The sequence below is a fragment of the Harpia harpyja genome, chromosome 7 (genome assembly GCF_026419915.1).
Source record: "Harpia harpyja isolate bHarHar1 chromosome 7, bHarHar1 primary haplotype, whole genome shotgun sequence".
In the NCBI taxonomy this organism is placed as follows: domain Eukaryota; kingdom Metazoa; phylum Chordata; class Aves; order Accipitriformes; family Accipitridae; genus Harpia; species Harpia harpyja.
In genome coordinates, this window is record NC_068946.1 from 35,209,072 (window position 1) to 35,228,654 (window position 19,583).

Sequence of the window (19,583 nt, forward strand, 5' to 3'; positions counted from 1 at the left end):
AAACCAAATACTAAAAGAACCACAGACTAAAATCTGAGAGGTTTCTGCCAGATAGTTTAAATAAACCAAAACTAAATTCAACGAACTGCTAAAGTTGCAAACTTAAGTAGTCTGATAATGTAAATGCCACTGTTGCCCACAAAACTTTACCTCTGATCCTCCTCACCAATGTATTTTTTTATCTTAAGGAAACAAGTGACAGTAGCAAAGATCTCTCCTTTTTTGGCAGATAGGGGAATGCAGACATAAACATCAAAATGACATTAAAACTAAAAGGGAATATTTTATTATCTTGTAGGGTAAAACCACCAAACCAGTATTTAGTGAGTCAAATTGTTTATAGTGATTTGCATTTACTTTTGCCCTTTCCCCTCTGTGACTGGATTCTAAACTGAGCAATGAGTTACATAGGTGCTACAAGAGCAATAGTGTATGATGAAGTCCCTAAAAATCTTAAACTGTTTTGTACAGAAGGCTCAATACAGCCTACTGTAACTGATTTTGTGCTTCAGCAAGTAGGTGTGCCAGCAATGTATCAAAAATGTAACAAATACAGTATTCCTGTAGGTGTTTAAATGGAGAGCAAAGCTTCTCTTTGGGAATCTGATGTGAGTCTCTGTGCTATATAGCATATTCAGACTGAGCACATCTGGGAGAACGGGCTGTGGTGGATACACTGGAAGATGCACACACATTTTTTTCTTCTTCCTCACTCCCCAAATCATCTAAAATAACACTGGATTAGTTCTATGCTCTTTTCTGTAAGATTTACTGGCAGAATTGAAGTTGTACACTGAGTCAACATCACATTTGTCTACTCTTGTTCTTCACAAATACAAAATGGTTTGAACCCAATGAAGATATTTTCAATTAAGCTGTATGAAATATAGCTGCGTTCCTGGGTTGTCTGTAGCCATAATGCACTTAGTAAGGGCTGCTTATGATTATGTCCTGCCCAACAGCTGGGTAAGGGAATGCCATGGAAGAGAGGTAGCAAGAGGAAGGAAGGGAAAAAGGGTCTCTGGCTCCCATAGCGCCTGTAAATCATCCCAATATCTTGTATCTTGGAGGCTAGTTTTCTAGTAGTGATTTGATACCAGAATTAAATCTTAGTGTGTGCTCTGGATTTTCCTATCCTACAAATGCTTATCTGGTTTTTAGACACTGCTAATAATTCTTTAAAATGTACTACTGGCTTTTGAAATTTTGAAAGCAATAGGTGGAACTTGGCTAGCCAGCAATTGGTATGATAGCGGAATGGTTTTATCATAAATCTGTGTAATTAGGTTGTAAGCATCAGTTAATATATTACTGTGTTTTCCAGAGCAGGAGATAGCGTTTAAATTTTGTATTTAGAATCTGTGCATGTCCATACATAAAAATCAAAGTATATATTAATATCCAGACTACATAAAAATACTGGTGTCCAGTGCAGTTATTATCCAGGCTTTAGTAATAAAATCATTATGAGAATAATTTTATGTGCTTATTTCATAGTGGCACCCAAAGGTTCAATTAGGATGAAGAGTTAATTGGACAGAACAGTGTAAAAATATGATTAGGCTCCTAGATACTAAGTTTTAATGAAAAGCATTGCTTGAAATATCCTTATGTCCTCTATATTTAGAAACACTGCAACATGAGCAGGGATGATAGATTCTTTAGCCTGATTTTGGGAATGTGACCCATGGAAAACTACCTTTTGCTATGGGGAAAAAAAAAGGCATCTCCTGCAGCATATGACTGAGGGAATGGAGTGCCACATGTCCCTGTGGAAATTGGTCAGTTGTGACAGGATTTTTAATCTCAAAAATAATAATCATTCTCTTTGGTATTCCAGAATATGGGAAATCCTTTATTCTTATATTTTAACCCTTAACTGAATCCCAGAGAGAATCCTATTCTGAATAGCTTTCTTTGAATTTAACCTGATTATTATACTGTTAAAAACTAAAGGTCAAACTGAAATGGAATACTGCCCACAAATCCCTAGTCTTTTACTACGTTTAACTCAGGATGAGTGTGAGATGATGACAGGTGGCTTTAAAGTACCTTTTGTCCTTTCCTAATCCTGGTTTATGGGGATTTAAATATCACGGGCATGGTAAGTAGTCAGCAAACTGCTCTATCTCATACATAGTTGTTCAGGGATCGCTGGTAACTGAGAAAATATAGAGGCTATAGTGTTGTACCTTCGACTCTTCCTGGTATGCACTCTAGTTGTGGTCTGGAGTAGGATCTGCTCTGGTGATCCTAAACCATATTCAGTTTGTATGAGGTTTTTATACTGGTAATTTAGTTCAAACCAGCAGCTTCAGAGTTGTCAATCTGACCTTGCATCTTGTACTGCAACTTGATCAATATATCAGTTTACATAAGAAGTAATTGTGTTGTGCTATAAGAAGAGTAGTAAGAACTACTGCACATACTGATTACATTCTTTTTGTTTGCAGTCCTGTTTGCTGTCTCTTGTAACTTTAAAGAAACAGATTAATGCCTGCAGGGAGGTATTAGGAAGATAAGAATATATTGGGAAGGAAGGAAAAGAAAATGGCAATTTAGAAGAATATGTGATCTATGCTGGGATAAGTGAGGGTATAGCAACAGAAATAAACAAAGGGAAGAGTATGATGTCCATTAAGAGAACAGTGAATGGTTCTCGGTGCTGTAGCTCCAACAGCAAGATTCGGCTTTAATGTTCTCTTTCATCAAAAAGACCTTGGTGCAGAAATGAAGGAGTGCTGGCAATAACATTATATATAATTTGAATTATATATAATAATGCTGATTATAGGCAGTGCTTCAGTATTTGAAACAGCTGTAGTCTGATGACATTTGGAAAAGTTGGATGATAGTAAAACATGAGAAGAGTTTCATGTATTTTGAATGTGTTCTGTAAGTTTTATTGAAGCTCACTTATCCAAATTGATTTAAAATATGAAAAAGCTTGTCTAAAGCTAATGTATTACCACATTCATGAGACTTGTCAAAGCCTAAGCAAGATGGAATCAACAGTGATTATTGGCACTGAGGTGCATAAAGGAACAGATATGACTAAATCATATTACAAGGATGGTGTGGGATGCCTGTGTCTATTACTGAGGATGTAAATGTTTGTCTTGAATTTTCACTAGGTTTCTTTGCTGGATATAAAGAGAGAGATATCTACTTCTGCTGGAAAAGGTAAACATGGATCAGCAGAGTTTCTATTCATTAGTCTTTACTTCAGCATTTCTTAAGTATCATCATCTACTTGTTGGATGATGACAGCTTTTTAAATGAGAAGTTCACTGTTCATATATACATGCCTTTGCTCTTCAGGTGCATCACTTCATTATGCTTGGAAGGTAACAAGCCTTGAAGACCCTTCAGAAACAACAGCTAATAAAAATTCAGGGGACTGATTGTGTGAAAGGTTGACTGGAAAAACTGACTGTTGACTACAATGAGTTCCTGCTTGTATCTAGGACAACTAGATACCTAGTTTCTAAAGTCAGGCATGTTTTTTTGTCATCTTTCTTGAAAAATACCTTCTCTTCTTCCTGCAGTACATCCAGGCATCTTGTGTTTCATTTGATAGTGGCTATGGGGAGCTGCTCACTGACTGCTGATGAATCTTAGCTGATACTACTGAACTTTGGAGTTTTCCCTTGTTAGTCTAATGGAGCCAGAAATTAACCTAATGTCTAAAATTTTTTTTAATCTAGAAGAAAGCTTTTTAACTGTGACCTGTTGAAATCACCCGAATGTTTTGGGAACTGAAGACATACTTATTGGTATGTACTTGATCACCCATCAGCTTTTCACAGGTAGATGGCAATAGTAGTACTGAGTCCCCACTCCCCTTTTTCCATTGTGCAATAATTAACTGGGTATCGAGTTTCATAATGCAAAGGTCTAAGGTTTGAGGCTTGTCCTTTTAATAATTTCTGGAGTTTTGACTACAAGGCTACAATATGAATAAAACATTACTTTCAGGTCAATATGAGGGTTCAAGCTCATGGCCTTCAAATTAATGAAACAACTTCTTCTACTGTACCTAATCAGCCACAAAAGATTATGGGGACCTAGGGCATTTTCATTAGTATCTCTTAAAGTGCCTGACACATAGTGACATAGCTCCAGTTTTTCTAGAAAGACTAAATATTAAACAGTCATTCTTAAGGAACACAAGGAGTTTTAATATCTAGGGGAATGTGGTATGTAAACTCCTATTTACTTTTAGTAGCTTGTGGCTCTGACTTACAATGACAATTAAGCACAATTGTTTATCTTAAAGAGGAAAAAAAAAGCAATGAACAACCCCCCCCAAAGCCTTCTAAGACATCAGTAATTGCAATGGGTATGTTGCATAGCTCTGTTCTCATACGTTTTTTTCAAACTCACAAACTACTGTTCTAGAGGAAATTTAGGCAAAATGAGTGAAGAATGTGTTCCAGTTTCTCGAATATGCCCTTCAGCTTATGGTGCAGTGCAGCTGCACTAGGAACTCAAGTGTTACGTATCTGAAATTTCTTAAGATAAGCACCAGAAAAGTAACTTTCCTATTGGTTTTGAGATCTCATCCTGAATAATGTTGATCACTCTGTATTCAGAACAGTAGAACAGCAGGAGGTACCCTTTACAGTGCTGAAGTCTTTAGAAGAATCCTAATCAGGAAAAATCTTAAATTTTGAAACTCAGTTATACAATAATAACTTCTGTATGCAAGAATGAGAGCTGAGAGGAAGGAGGAATTCAGTTAGGTATCTTGCAAAAAACCAGCTTAATGGGGGGTGTTTTGTATTTTGATGGCAAACTTCCACATCACATTTCTCTGTTCTCTGAAGTGGCTATAAAAATAACACTGTATGCTCTCCTGATGGTAGCTCAGGTGGGTCTAGCTTCTCCAGGCATGCTATGCTGTTCCTCCTGGGCTGTAAAGTACTATCTGATGAGATGTTGGCATGAGCGGTAGAGTCGGTTTAAGGGTGTTGTGCCCCCTACTGCCATTTGCATCTCTATCCCACGCTTGTGGGACTGTGCTGTAAGGCAGGCACAGCGGTCAGTGCTGTCAGTGAGGACGTGTGCAACTGAGGGGACAAAAGGGAGTGTGAATTGCAATGCTGCAGCTCCGAGGGAAGATGGGTAAAGGGGGAAGGGTGGACTTCTCAAGCCAGTTACCCTGCTTACCAAAGTCTGTGCTCACTGAACTGTCCTATATCTCATTCCTGTGAAAAAGTCCCCCAAGGAGGGGAGAAGTTGTTTATTTTTAATTATTGTAATCCTTTTGACCTCATGCATTCATGAGTTTGGTCTCTTCTTGTCAAAGTAGTTTTGCAGGTTGGCTGAATCAGGTACTATTTTCAAAGCAAATATTTTAGGTATTGTTCCTTAGCAATCAGTTAAGAACTGCTAAAATGTGGCTTATCTTGAGCTATCCTTTTCTTCATATTTTTCCATTTAATTTAATATAACAAAATATATTTATACTATAAATATCTCAGTATACAAATCAGTGGTTGGCGTGCACAGGGTGTTGCAGGGTAGCTATATTTTGGTCATACGCTGAGTAACTTTGTTCTCAGAAAGACTACGTTTCATAGGCCTATTGCTGTCTAGTCGTCTTTTTCAGTAAGCACAAGTGCTTGTTCACAAAATTCACAGAGTAAGACCATATTTTCAGCTTTTGTATTAAGTAGGCAGTGGTTAATCTCTGCCACTCTGAAATACATATCAAAACTGTGAGAATCTGTCACATGCAACCCCTATACTGCTAAGCCGTGTTCTCATTTGCTTACTGTTATTACCCTGGCTTTGGCCTGAAATTCTAATTAATACTACTGATCTGAAGGCTTATTATACCTTATATATATACACACACACACCTTTTTTTTATATATATATATATATATATCTGAAACACCTTTTCTCAGGTGTTTTTAGTGGACTGCTTTTGTGATCTCTCAAGCATTTCATCCTGGCTGTTGGAGGAATGAGACATAACAGTTCTTAGTATGTGAGTCCCACTTATGAAGATGTTTATCCTGAACAGACCTCAAATCTATTATTAATGGGGATGTATACCAATGAAAACAGATAATTTAATGTATGATGTGTGGTAGATACTGTTGCCTATTTGGTAATTAAGTTTTTAAACTATGTGGGAAGTGAGAGGAAAATAAATTTGTAGGACGTTCTACCTTGAATAATATATAAAAGAATAGTAATCTTGCCTCATACTAGGTTCACACAGTGTTATCTTTTATAACAGCACATCTGTATTTACTTGTAACAATAGCTGAGATAGATGGCATACTGTTTTTTCACCGCTGTCTTTTATACTACTTATTTTTTACTGAGAAGAAGCTTACTAACTTCCTCTCACATTTTTTTTCTAGTTCTCATCTGTAAAGTGCCTGAGAGATTGATCTAGTTTTATGCATAGGGAATTGATGCACAGAATCAATGATTAAAATATCCTTTGGTTTTGGGAGGGTTTTTTTGGTATCTCAATTCAGATATCAAGGGCTCAGAGTTTGAGTACTTGGTATTGTACCTTTAAAGCACAGGTCTCATCAACTTTGGTTACAGCAATGAGCACTTTGCTAAACAGGCCCAGATGTCCTAAAACAGAAAATAATGAATGCTTCAGAATTTGTAAGTAAGTGACTTCCTATCATATAAAAAAAGCCTGTGGCCTAGGCAGAGCTAGAGCAGTGTTCCCTAGTGTGGTAAACTTTCTTTCTTGTTTCATTTGATATTATATTTCTGCAATACATGAGGCAGGGGCTTTCTTTCACTATTTTATCCTCATCAATTACCCAAGAGCAGTCTGCTGGTATATTGAATGAGTTAGCATCCTATGAAAAGCAGCAGCAGGTCCTTGTGTAATTAAACTGTTCCTGAGTTACTGGCTTCCAAAGTGAAGATACATTAGCTCTTATTTTGAAAGACATGCCAAGTGTTTCTCTTCTTTATGGAATACTGTGTTGAGATGCGTAACCTTGAAAGTGAATATTATCATACAGAACACCTAAATAAATGTGTGAAATACTAATGTTTCCATTGTTTTTGTTTTATATGTGACTGCAGTAAAACCCAGGATAGATTTTCACAGAGTAATTATTTTCTACCCTATGAGCACTTTTGAGATGTGCGCTTGTGGTTTTGCAATGCTGCCCAGGCTTGGCCGGTAGAGTGAAGTGTGGATGAAAAAACATCAAGAAGATAAGGACTCCAGTCTTGCTTTTTCTCAGCATAGCTCAGCCTGCTCTTGTAAAAGGTGTTCAGAGTTATTCCAGCCTATCCTATTTCCCTTGTTGGTACCCTAAAAAGTTTTTAGAACATAAGCCATTTGGAAATGCCTCTTTACCTCTCATTCTTTTTCAAGTATAAATTCCATCTGTTGCTTCTTTGCAGGGCAGAGCAGGCACTGAAGGGCCAGTGAACTGGAGCAGAAATGAGGACCTCTGTTCCTCAGAGACGGAGGAAGTGGCAAAGAAGTCTGCTTGCAGTAAGGCAAGTACCAAGAACTTTGGTAATCAGCTGGGGTAAAGCGTACTTGCCCTTACCTTGTGAATGTGTCTCCAGGATAGGGCACAGGGATTTGCAGGCTGGACCAGACAGTGCTGACCAAAGGGTGGAGGGGACAACTGGAAGCTGTTTAATCTTTCTCCACTTCCTTCTGCCTTCTAGGTAAATAAACTCTCTCATCTCTATACTGTTACTGTTAAACTCCATCACAGGCCCAGTTCTGCAGGTGAAATATACATATACATACATACATACATAATATAGGGGGTGTCTGGAAGCTCAGTGACTGTCTGTCTGCTAGTCTCACTTGTTCAGTGGCAGTCACCAAAATAGTGCATGGCTCCCACACACTGCTGCTTGTTCCAGGGCACACTAATATAATTCCAGGTTGAAAGAGAGAAGTTGTAATGTGTCACTAACCAGGAGACCTTGAGGAAACTTCTCGCCACAGTGCCAGCTGCATTGTGCAATCCTGACTCTGTGATTTCTGTTCTGGCCCAATTCACATCTCCTCAGTTTAATGTTTCTCACGTTCACGTGGGCTGGGGAACCACCTTTGATCCAGTCTTCTGGAAATCTGTGCTGTAGTTATGAATATGCATTAGATGTTTGGGAACATTAATATCAACTAAGGCCCTCTTTTTCTTAGTTTGAGATTAGGTGGTTTTTGTTTGTTCTTTAAATCCTTGGAAAAAATACCTCCCTGGCAAATAACTGCCATTGTTTTAGATACTGTGAAATGTGATGTAGCTTGTATCAGAAACTTGGTGAACTTAGGGCTGTTTTCTACTTTTCTCTTCCATATGTTGTAGAGTTGAAATCAATACTGGTTCTCTGTACAAGATGCAGCTCAATTCCCTAAACCATGACCTTCCTATTTATGGAAACTTCTGCTCACACTACATGTATTAGAAAGATTAGGTGGTGAAGTCCAAATATACCTTGCTACTGTGGACCCCCATGAAAACAACTAAGTCTGCTCTCCCTGAAGTCTGATGGCTTTGATGCAAACTGAATTGGGCCTTAGGTGAAGGAAATGCCTCAAGAGTAGTACCTCTAAAGAGACTCTCCTACCATTAATAGCCTGTTAAGAAAGAAAGGAAGCCTCTAACACACATAAATATTGTTGCTTGCTGTAAAACAGAGGTTCATTTAAAGAAATGGGACACTTTAAATTGTAGAACAGCAAGATGGATGAAATCTGAAGAATTAACTGTTGCTGTTGGTTACTTATATTATTACCCAGGCAGAGAAACAGTGTCTTTAGTTTAGATTTGTATGACTTGTCCTTATCAGCATTCTCTCAAAAAATGAGCATGGCTACAGATAGCCTTGCTTTAGTATGATTAAACAAAAATAATAAAAAAGCTTGTCATGATAAAGGCATAGGTTTTAATGATGAAACTTAAATGTGAAATTGGAAACACATCTTGTAACATAAAATGTTTTCTTTGTGGAAAACCTGAGTTTATCCAAGGACAGACTGACCACAAGATTATTGAATACCAGTGGCAATTACAGCTTTATTGGATAATGCCCTGGGCAGATCCTCAGCCTCTGTAAACTGTCCTAACCCTAAGAAGTTCAGAAGAGACAAATTTACAGGTGCAGATCTGACCCACGGTTTCTTTTAGTGATTTTTTTTTTTTTTGATTAGCCATCAGCTTTGTGTCTTTATCTAGTCATACATCAACCCTGGTATTTCTATATGTCTGTTAAGAGTTGGATGAGTTTGGGCACTAAATTAGAACTGAACACTGGTCAAAAATCAAGTCTTTTACTTTTTAACTTCTATGCTTAGCATGCATCTTTAATGTGTAAGCAATGTGGTTGTTCATTCTAAATTACGCGTTTACAGCTTTTCTGATTGCTTGCTTACAGCAAAAACCAGGCAAGCAAGCACATCCCAAACTGTATTTTGAATTAAAAGCAGAGTTCACTGAACAACTGCATTGCCTATGTTTTCTCCCTTTAACCTTTCAACAGATGTAGTCTACATCTTCTTAAACCTGAAATAATCAACTAAAAATCCCTAGATCTAGTTCGGTCAGACAACAATCAGCTGACATTTTAGTCAACAGGAAGCTGAGAGGGAGAGGTGTGTTACACTGGCATGGGTGATTTTGGATGTAGTTATGGGAAAGCCTTGAGGTGTTTTGAATCTGATCTTGCAGCTCTAGTCTTGCTGAAGTCCCATTTGATGGTGTCGAGCGAGACAGGGTCCCTTTGGTTGGATGATGAGGTGCCACGGTAAAGTGAGAGGAGGAAATTTTAGATGAAGTAAATGGAGAACATTATTGTCCTATGCTGGCTCCTTAGGGATTATCATTCTTCAGCATGAAGCATCTGGGCCAATCAGTTCATTTGTCTCTGAATGCAAATTTTGTCTTCTGAGTGCAAAGAATAATGTGTGGGGAGGGCTTGACCCACTGTCTCAGCACAGGGCTTCCCCTCACTATCAGCAGCGTCTCCACCATTCCTGTCTGAGAATCCCTCTTGCCCACCACCCTGTGGGAAGTATAGATGTGTAGAAATGGTAATGGTGAATGGGGCAGGAGCACACCTTCTGGCTGCCAGCTGTGTGGGAGTGAAACATAGGTAGGTGCCTCCCAAAGCTTGTATCCAGGTCACCTCAAACCTACAGTGACGGAAGAGCGCACATAGCTCCCAGTCACGGGTTGCAGCTCCCAAGCACTGTTTGCCCTGTCTGAGTGTTGCTGGGGTGTGAACTGCTTTAAACAATTCCCCTTCTAATTAAGTACAGTCAGTCTGTGTTGGCTTTTCAGGCACCCATCTGTACAGAGTAGATCTGCTTGCTCCCCTCTGAGGATTCCTTCCTTCCCTCCTGGTCGGCGTTGTTGGAGGATTAAAGCAGCGGCGGCCCCATACACAAACGCAGCTGGTTCCGTTTGGTCAGCCTGAGCCTTGCTGTGAAACCATGACAAGAATTCCAGTAAGTTGGCAACACTGAAACACAAAGAAAACAACAATAGGAAAAGTCCTTCCGTGCAGAAAGGAATGTTTCAAGCACTGTTCTCCTACAGTGAAAGGAGAGAGGGTGGGAGGGAGGAGAGAGATTTGAAGAGGGCAGGTCCCCCCCCTCCCCCGGCAGCTCTGGATCTTGTGATGGAGAGATCTTATCCTCTCTTTGTGATTCAGAGGTGCCAGGAAGCTAATTGAATATTCTGATCTGCCCCCAGTGTTTCTTGTGGCTTGACCCCGGTGCTGTGTCGTACCACTACACCAAACAGCCCTGAACCTGCATAAATCACAACGTTGCAAAAGCCTATGCTCCACATCTTCTCCCCCTTCTCCCGCCCCCGCCCCCTTCCTATCCTGATAGATAGAAAACGTTTACGGAAAGGTTTAGGGGGATTAGCGTCCTACAGGACCTGGAGAAAAATCGCTATCTGCTAATAAGCAACAATATGTTCCTCCGCAACTTCTGCAAGAATAACGCAGGCACTTCTACCCATTAATTTGAAATTACAGTCCATGGCAAAAAGAAGAGTTAATGCTTTGAAATATTGCTTAAGTTCTGTTGCAGCATCAGCAAACACCCATTGCAGTATAATGAACATGGCATGAAGCTAATGTAAACAATAGATGGAATTTATAAAGATGGTGTCATTAAAACTAATCTGACAAAGCCTCTTGCGAGACAAATAGACCCGTCTTTCTCCCATGGTATGTATGCACAGTAGTCATTGTTCACGTGTATGTGTGCACACATACAGAGAAAGGAACAGCTTGGCATAACTAAATTTTCGACATCGAAGAATATTTCTGACTAATATAAAACAAAATAGTCATTTAACTTCACACACAGTTTATGTATGATACTTCTGATCCTACAAGCAAAGCCTCCAAAATGTTTGCACTTTTCCCAACACTGCATTCCAGCCTGAAGAATTAGGGTATCTTTATCTTTCTCCTGTGATACTAAGCACTGTTCTACCCTTGTTAGTAGGTAGATGTTTCCTGAAATGACAGCAGTAAAACACAGGCAGACATTTCACGTGTGCTGCACACACTGTTGGAGAGTTAGAACCAGAGTAAGGTGTCTTCAGCTAGTATCAAGCATTCACAGGCAAAGCACTTTACCAAACTGATTTTATCTGCTAAGAAAGTGCAGAAATAAGTTGCATCCCTACAGTTTTCCTTTTGCAATATTTATGTGAGGAATAATAACAACTTTATCCCCTGCATTGGTAAGTAGGTGTTGTGAAGTTTTTCACAGTTGTCATAAATACTTTTCTTGTTTGGAGCATGCCTTTGGAACACTAAAACCTGGGAGATATTTCACTAGCAATCTGAAATTCCCCTGATCTACTCAAAATACGCAGTGTGGCACCAATGGACTCTAAGCCTGCAAAGTGCAGGGACTTGGAAGCATCATGCCTATCCTGCAAATTGTGGAAGGAGGGGCAGAGGCAGCCTGTGGCTGCAAGGCCTGGAGCAGTGCCTGATTCCCTCATGCTGGTTCCGGGGCCGCCGGGTATAAAGAGCTTTATGCAATGTCTGGAGGGTGGGAGTTTATAGAAAACGCGATGTCTCAACAGGCGAACACGCCTTTCCCCTGCAACTAGCGGGATAAGAAAAAGACACCAGGCTCCTTGTGCTGCTGCTGTGCAGATCAGCACCCCGGAGTCGAGGAGCCAGCTTCTGAGGGAGCTGGAGCATCCCAGCTCAGATGGGACCTCGCCATCGGATGGATGGAAGAGCAGCAACTGCTTGCAAACTGCTCATATTATTCACTGCATGCATAATGCAGGGCAGTTGCCAAGGTAAGCGCTATGCTCCAGCCTCTCTGGAATGGGACTTGCACCGCAAGGAGCACATCCCTGTCCTGGAGACTTTGATGAGAAAAAGACCAAAGTGCCTGAAAGTAGAGGGTTAACGGGAGCCGATTCAAGGAGTTTTTTCTAATAGCTAGAGGAGACAGTTGGCTCTTTCCCGGAGTCATTTGATGGAGTCGATTTCTGTTTGTGGAAAAGGAGGTAGCACCTTAAAAAACACTACAAACACCACCGGCTCTTTAGCTTCACTTCACCTTAGTTTTAAATTATCCCAGGATGTTTCTTCTGATTGTTTTTCTGGTTTGTACAAACTTTTTTCTGGTTGTACAAGACAGCAACACACAAATGTTGCTAGATTTGGAGGGACAGCTCACACTTTGCAACTCCATGGTCTAAACTCACAGTTTTAGAGATGCAAGTGTGCAGCTTGTCTTGTAGCGAGTACTGCTTACCGGCTGTGGATAAGGTAAAAAAAAAAAAAAAAAAATCACCCCAGATTTTTTGCATTTTTTTCCTTGCGATCTTAGTGCCCTTCTTGCCACTAAAGTGTGGGTGGTTTTGCAGAGCAGAGTTCACCTGCATTCCAAGAGCAGGTTTGGTGACCACTAAAATTGTACCTAGAGTTGTTTTTGAGAAGCGCACAGGCTGCGGCACTTGCACTAGACAGGTTGTGCTGGGGGGGGAGGGCGGGGGACAGAGGGTATGCGTGGACAGGCTTGCGTACGTGTGGTATACGCAGTCGTTTACAGAAGGCTATAAGAAAGTAACAGATGCTTAGTCTGGAGGACAATAAGCTCCCCTCAGTCGGTCTCAGACGCAGATTTGAAGTTGAGAGAGGGAGAACTTTTTCTCTGGGCTTTGCTGTTGCTAGGCGACATCGGGGAGCATGTGACGGGCAGAGCGGGCTGAGTGCCTCTCCTCTGGTACTAATCTGCCTGCTGGGGATGGAGTAGCCGTGTCTCCAGTCCTCTCTCCAGCCTGTGACTGCAGCCCATCTCTTCCTGTCTCCCCCTCTTCGCGCAGTTTAATTGCCCTGCAGTGAAAATTAAGCCTGCCTAGTTGGAGCAAGGGTGGCTGAAGTGCATTTCCTCGGCCCCATGTATTGACCCGGCAGTCCTGCTGGTTGTGTGTCTGTGTGTTACGTGTGCGTTCAAATTGTTAATCTGCTTTCTTTGCTCAACTCTTAGTTTAAGCTCCTTAGACAGAATCAAGTAAGTAATTATACAGCAACTGCTGCTAGCAGCTCCCACTTAAGAGCAGGGAAATAGCAGATAGCTAATGTGCAGCGGGAGACCTGCAAAAGCCCTAGCCGAGGAGGTCACACTGGGCAGAGTTAATCCTATGCACTATTATTTTATATTGGGTAGAATGGAAGCTGCAGTGCTGATCTAAAAGTTTATTTCTTTGCTCTGCAGCCCCTTTTGACTGCTCAGGACGTGCCTGGTAAATGACATGACAGGATAAGCAGAGGGAACCTTTGAAGTAGCTAGTATCCATAGGCAGTGGAAGTACAGAAGTTTTTTTTACTTTGATGGTGTCCCCCGCCCCTTCAGAGTAGAGTAATTGTGCAAATGAAACAGTATAGTTTTAGTAACGGGTAACCGATACCAGCAAAATCTCTGGATAGCAATCTTGGCCACACTGCAATTATTATTGTGAAATATTTGGTATCCTTAAGTTCCAGCTCCTTGAATGTTGAGATCATGTCAGATTCTTGTTAAAAAAAAACAAAACAAAAACCATTAAGAGAATCCTGAAAGCAATTCCAAGGCCCAGAAGGAAAATGGTGAAAATCATATTATCTTGCCTAGTGTTCAGTATTTGCAAAGGTATTTCCATTATGTTTCTGAAGGTTTTTGTTGGCAATACTTGAGTGTTCCCAGTAGAAGCTGGATGTTTCCAGAAGTAGTTTCACCTGAGCACTTGCTCAAATGATAGTATCATGATTCTTCCTTGATTTATCTAATTCTGGATTTATTGGAATTAAACATACCACTTATAAACTGAATAAAAATACTGCCTCTTAACTGCCAGTAGTACAGGGCCTGGTTCTGCAACTGTTACTCTATAAGCCTTGTTGCCTGTGGGGTAACTGTTATCAGAAAAAATTGCAGCTGGAATCTGAAAAACTACCTAAGTGAAGGTAGTGTCAAGAAGGACCATCACGGGACTAATGTTAATGTTTGTTTTGAGGAATCTCAAAGTGCTTCACGCTCATAGTCATAAACTAGAGGCACTGGATGGATGTTGTAGTCTCAGCAGTTTTGCAGAGGGCAAATGAGATCACTAGGGCAACTTCGCATTTGAACAATGAGTTCTTTAATGCTACTGCAAAGCATACCAGATCTGCATAGTCATGCAATATTTCACGTAGTGTCTGTTATCAGGCTCACCTTATCTAACATGGAAGGCCTGCTGTGCTTTTTTTGATGAGGATTTAGTAGCTGAGGGTCCTTGAATTTTTTTGTTCTTAATGGTTCAGCACCAGAGGAGCTGTTAGTTTAGTTTCTTTATAAAATCATTCATATATATAAAATCATATATAAATAATTCATAGAAACCCGCTTTTCTTTATAAAAAAGAACGCTTCTTTCTAGACACAAAGTATTAAGAACATTCTTCACAAATCTACAATAGTTAGTATTTTTGTAACCTATGTATTTCAGATCACTTAAATTTCCTACTTTTTGGTGTCCCTTAGGTCCTGATGACCTACTTTCAACAGAGATGATGTAAATTTTCCAGAAAATAAATGTATTATTAGTATTAAAATAATATGAATTATTTAATAAATTACATTGGTATTGATTTTTGTCACCAATTCTGTTAAATTAGTGTGAGTTACAAAACAATGCCAGTATCATCTTTTTTCAGACTTCCATGTACTTACACTGAAATTCTGGCTTTGCTGCAATTTATTGCAAAGTACCACATTGCTATGTAAAGGCCAGGATTTCACTGTATTGTGTAGTTTACAATGTTTAAATTGCTGTTTGCCTCCCCTGTCTTTGTGGTGGATACTTCTGAGGATCTTTTTATTTCTTTAGCATGCTTCATATATGGAATCAAAGATGAGAGATTCACATTGCTGTGAATTATATGGCATCAGTGATTGCTTAGCCAGGTTGTATATTTTCCTTGAGATAATCATAATATTTGTGTAAATTTTCGAATTCTGGGAAATGCAGCTGGAAATGCAAACATCTCCATTAATGGTCTTTCTGTCTACATATATGCTAATTTTTTGAATTTTTAGATTCTATATTGAGTTAAGAGGCCAGAAGATCACAGTTAGGTTGACTTCTAGTATTTACTTTTTGCTTCTCTTCAACAACTCATAGCTTACTGACATTTTTTTAAGGTTTCTATTGTTGATTTCAAGATCAGAAGACTTTTAATTTAAAATATTTTTTTCTTTTTAGGAAAGCCCATTGTCTGTTCCATATGTGTGTTGGCAAAATGTGGTTGTGCAGAAACTTTGCTCTAACACAGAAGTTAGTGCATCAAATTTGATTTACATCCTAAATCTCTGCAACGATAAATCATCAGCTTAAATGCATCCCAGGCCAATATGACTCAAGTTTGTTACCATTATAAGGTCTCTATTAATCTGAGAATGAAGGCTATTCTAAGAATGAATCTATATGGTGTAATATCATATCTCAGAAATCACAACGAACATTTGCATGAAGTGAGGCCAGTAACGAATAGGTTCAATAAGACCGAGTAGAGAAATTCTACAGCAGCTCTTTCCAGAATGGCATGGAGAAACATGCTTTTCCATCGAGCATTGTAATAGTTCAATCTCCAAATTAATAATTGAGCGTTTTTTAGACATTGCCTTCACTCAAATCTATTTAATCTGTCTGTAGGATGACAAATAGTGATGTTGCTGTAGGCGACAGGCCAGAGTCAGTATTCATACTCCCTTGTACAGTTCTGTGCACGTTTAAATGACAGAGAAGCCTGTCTGTAAGATTATGCCCCTGCCAAGACCTCGTGTTTGAAGACCTTGAGTGAGACTTTCCTTGGGGGCTGAGGATTTGGGAGTAATGAGAAGGGAGAAAGGATGGCAAAGAAAATGAATATACCAATGCAGTCCTGACGTACAATTTAATAGGTATTGTGCATGACCTGTGGGCTGCAGTGTTCATAATCCTGCACTAGTATAATTTCCTTGGTTTCTCTTGGAGATGTACTCACACAAAATCAAAAGCAAAAATCCCACTGAGTGTCCATCTACCTGGCTCTGAACTAGTTTATTTCCTGAGGGCTGACAATTTAAAAGTACCTATCAGTGAAACACATCATAATCTCACATTTTAACTAATAAGTGGTATTTCGGTGCACTGACAGTCTTTTTTTTTTTTTTGTATGGTTCTTTTTAATGAGTATCCCTCTCAGTACATCTCTTGAATTTTCTTAATAATTTACTCTTTTTCTGTATTCTGTTCAGCAAAGCATATCAGGAATTTGCAAAGTAATCAGCTAAAGCAAAGAATAGAACAAACCACAGAATTTTAGTTAAAAATTGAAAGCAGTAATTGGATGACACCTGGTTAGATTTATGTTCTATGCCAAACGCTAGAATTACAGTAAATAATTAAGCTGCAGGAGTCAAGACAAATAGAGACAGAGCATCTAAGCAGATTTCAACTAGGATAACTGTGTGATGTATGCGATGCTTCTATTTCCCTGTAAGACAACCCCAAACCTTCTTTCATATATTGAGTTGATTGGAAATTTGAGCAATGAAATCCTACTTTAATCCAGATTTACTTTCCATGTGTTTTGCAGGAAATGAGCAAAGATTCATTTGGGGGAAAGGTAGAATGCAATTTCATTAAAGCCTTTAAATTCTTTTCCTTTTGGGCTTCCTGGATTGACATGAAATCAGTCACACTGTTTGGAGCCTTTCCCTCTCCATGTGCCTTCTTGCACTGTTAGATTATTGCCAGATCAAAGCCCCATGGTGTTTTTTTTAAATTCTCATTTAGCACTGAACCTGGAGGTTCTTCTGTCTTTTTTTTTTTTTTTTTTTTTTTTAATCTGAATACTCTTATTTTTAATTGAGCGGTAACCAGGCACATTGTAGAGGTAGTTCATTTTATCTTTATGAATATTGGATCAAATATTGGATCAAATGCCATTCAGTCTTCCTAATCTTAGTTTTAGATCTGAGAACTTGTGAAAACTCTTCAGATGATAGACAGACAGATGTGTAACTTTGAATCACATTGTACTATCACTTTTTTGAGCAGGAGTTTATAATTTTTTATCCTCTTCTAGAGGTCTGCTTAAAAAGTGCTGGAACCGTATAGCAGTTGGATGTTTCAAAGGAAATTACACTTTCTAGAAGGTGTCATTGTTGAAAAACATTAAAGGTCCCTTCTAATTAATGATCTACAGGTTGACATCTATTTAAAGAGAAGTTGATGGTTTTATTCTACTGTGGCTAATTAGCGATGATAATCAGATAATTTGTCAGCTTTTTAATAGCTTACACTGAATGTGGCAAATAAAGACAGAGCTGTTTTTCAGGTTATTTAAAACTAAAGTGTTTCTTTATAGAATTTGATAATTATACTTTATTCTTAAAGATACTTTGAGCTGTTTCTAGATGAAGGAATAAAGGTTTCCTCTGAGTCAACCCAGTGCAACTCCATTAATTTCAAAGACATTATCCCTGAGTTGCACTGATCCAAGAGACAGAAAATAGGATTCAGTGAAAAGTAAACATCTCTTTTAATAGCTTATTATTGTTTAAGATACATTTTGAAGTCCAATTTCTTGCGTTAATGTTCATTTTATTAACTGCTTTTTGCTTCCTTAACTCAGCACACTTTTAGAACAATTTAAGAAAATAAAGTTTAATGAGTAAGCATAGAAATGTTTAATGGAAGGGGTAGCCTTTAGCGGATTCCATAAGCTTTTACTGTTGGTTTCAAGGCTTTTAATGTTTTCTTTGTTTTGCAATGCTTAAAGTGGATTAGAGATCTAAGGATCACTGTTACAAGTTTTGTTTTGGATTAATGAAATGACATAGAAGAGTTGACTGAAATTGTTCTACTTTTATGACCTGTTCTATTTTATGCTTTTAACATTAATAAGTTGCCTTTGTTTTACAATCAAGAAGCCGTATCTTCAGCAAAAGGGCACTGTTTACAGCAGCAGTGTGTCTGCCCAATTATTTTCTTATACAAGCAGGTCATGATACTACACCCTGCTGAGTTGAGTCGAAGAATGGGGGTCCATTCCACTAGGGACTCCCTTTGATGGGGATTGCAGGCTCATGCTTTTGTGGAACAAGAAGGATGGGGGTTTTAGTTGTGTTCTGTGCTATCGCTTAAAAAAAAAAAAAAAAAAAAGCATAGTCTACAAGATATCCCAGGAACTGATACATTCACTCATATATTTAGAATCTAGGTAATGATTTTCATCTTCAGAAACCATTGTGCACATTGTCAACTCTGATAAATATACCACAGAGAGTTTAGTTTAGTTTGAGGAATTAGAAGGCCTGCAGAACTGGAGTACATACATGTATCTAATCCTCCCCAGGTTTGCCCAGAAGAAGGAAGTTTACTATGTGAAGTTCACATCATTCAACACCAGTGGGAGACTCCATTTAGATCTGATCAAGCCCTTGTCATAGCTTGTCAAATAAGGGTACAGTTTCATGAGAAGTGATGAGCCAACTGAACAGTTAACTCCTGCTGGAAGCAGGAGGCCCCACTCTCCTTCCCTCTCTCCTCCAATGTCCCATTCCCATGTTGCTGCTAGCCTTGAGTTCTTGCTGCTTGCTTCATGCTAGCACCACTGTTCATCGGACCTCTCTGTGAGCTGCTTTCACTTACAAACCTGGAGGAAAACTAAACCAGACCTAGGGAATTAGGTGGTTTCCTGGTGGTGTAGTGATTTAGAGCAGCATGCAGAAAGGTCTGGTAGTTAGTGGAGTTTGGAAAAGAAAGTGAACCTTGGCATCAAGTAGGAGAAGGAGAGGAGTTGGAAAGAGGGAGAGAAAGAGAGACCCCTTTATCCTATGGTAAGTCAGTGGGTTGGCTCAGCTGGCCACGCAACCACTGCCTAATGCTACTGTTAAGAACATATAGGAAATGATTGGCTAGCATGCTAGTTATAAGAGTGGTCCCATCAGGGCTATAGTGAATCAGTGTTAGCACTGCGGGAAACCCTTTTATAAAGTTGCCTAGTGTAAACAGATGGCTTGACTTGAATGGGACTGCTCACGTGTTCACTTTTGAGCAGGAT

General features: G+C 39.3%; 1 protein-coding gene across 6 annotated transcripts in view; it reads left to right on the forward strand.

Moving 5' to 3' along the window:
• Window positions 1–12,051: 12,051 nt before the first annotated feature.
• The window catches only part of LRP2 (LDL receptor related protein 2), a 135,611-nt gene continuing 128,079 nt past the window's right edge, over window positions 12,052–19,583 (forward strand). For all 6 annotated transcript variants that reach the window (XM_052793431.1, XM_052793433.1, XM_052793434.1 and 3 more), the window contains exon 1: window positions 12,052–12,302. In XM_052793431.1, the coding sequence (XP_052649391.1) occupies window positions 12,209–12,302 (94 nt within the window). In that variant the 5' untranslated portion in view covers window positions 12,052–12,208. The remainder of the gene's footprint in view (window positions 12,303–19,583) is intronic.